This window comes from Galeopterus variegatus, unplaced genomic scaffold, assembly GCF_000696425.1.
Source record: "Galeopterus variegatus unplaced genomic scaffold, G_variegatus-3.0.2 Scaffold11559, whole genome shotgun sequence".
NCBI lineage: Eukaryota > Metazoa > Chordata > Mammalia > Dermoptera > Cynocephalidae > Galeopterus > Galeopterus variegatus.
The window spans coordinates 15,463-16,069 of record NW_007737670.1 but is presented as its reverse complement, the minus strand read 5'-3'; the positions used below and the strand labels follow the sequence as shown (position 1 = coordinate 16,069).

General features: G+C 45.3%; 1 protein-coding gene across 1 annotated transcript in view; it reads left to right on the top strand.

The window, feature by feature from the left end:
- The first annotated feature begins 84 nt into the window (after nt 1–84).
- LOC103610677 (low affinity immunoglobulin gamma Fc region receptor II-b-like) overlaps nt 85–607 on the top strand; it is a 9,979-nt gene continuing 9,456 nt past the window's right edge. Inside the window, exon 1 of the mRNA XM_008594790.1 lies at nt 85–117. Coding sequence (XP_008593012.1) covers nt 85–117 — 33 coding nt within the window. The remainder of the gene's footprint in view (nt 118–607) is intronic.

Here is a 607-nt window from a genome sequence, read left to right as displayed (position 1 = left end):
TAGCCCTGGAAATTACTCCATATAAACATGATGAATTCATTTAATCCTTGAGTCTCCGTTTCCTCATCTGTGCAATGGGGTTACATGGGTGCTCCCCCGACCCCCTCTCTGCCCTCTGTGCCCCTTCTTCACACTCTCATAGTGCTAGGTGCTCTTCTCTGTCCTTCTCTTTCACCAGACTGTGGACAACTGGAGGTGAAAACTGTGTCTTACCCACCTTCATATTTCCAGCACCTGAGACAGGGTGGCGCTTAATAAGTATTTGCCAAACAGATCAGTGATTTTACAAAGCTCCTGGCAAAAAGTAGGTGCTCCATAAAGAAAAGCTACAATGTGATGATGATGAATATTGTCATTGTTACTCTTCACTTAGTCCATTCCCCTCGCCTGATTCCCAAATTTTCCTCAAAAGTACACAGCAGGCTAATGACCATCTGTGACGCTATCTTCAGACAAAGACCCCGCGGAAGTGAAGCTCCACATTTAGTAGCATTTATCAGTAAACTAACATTTGCTGGCAGCTTGGGACTTTCTACTATCCTCCGAGACATGTATCTCTGCTGTGTCCTCTTCACATGCTGTCTCCTCAGTCAAACTGGATTCCTCC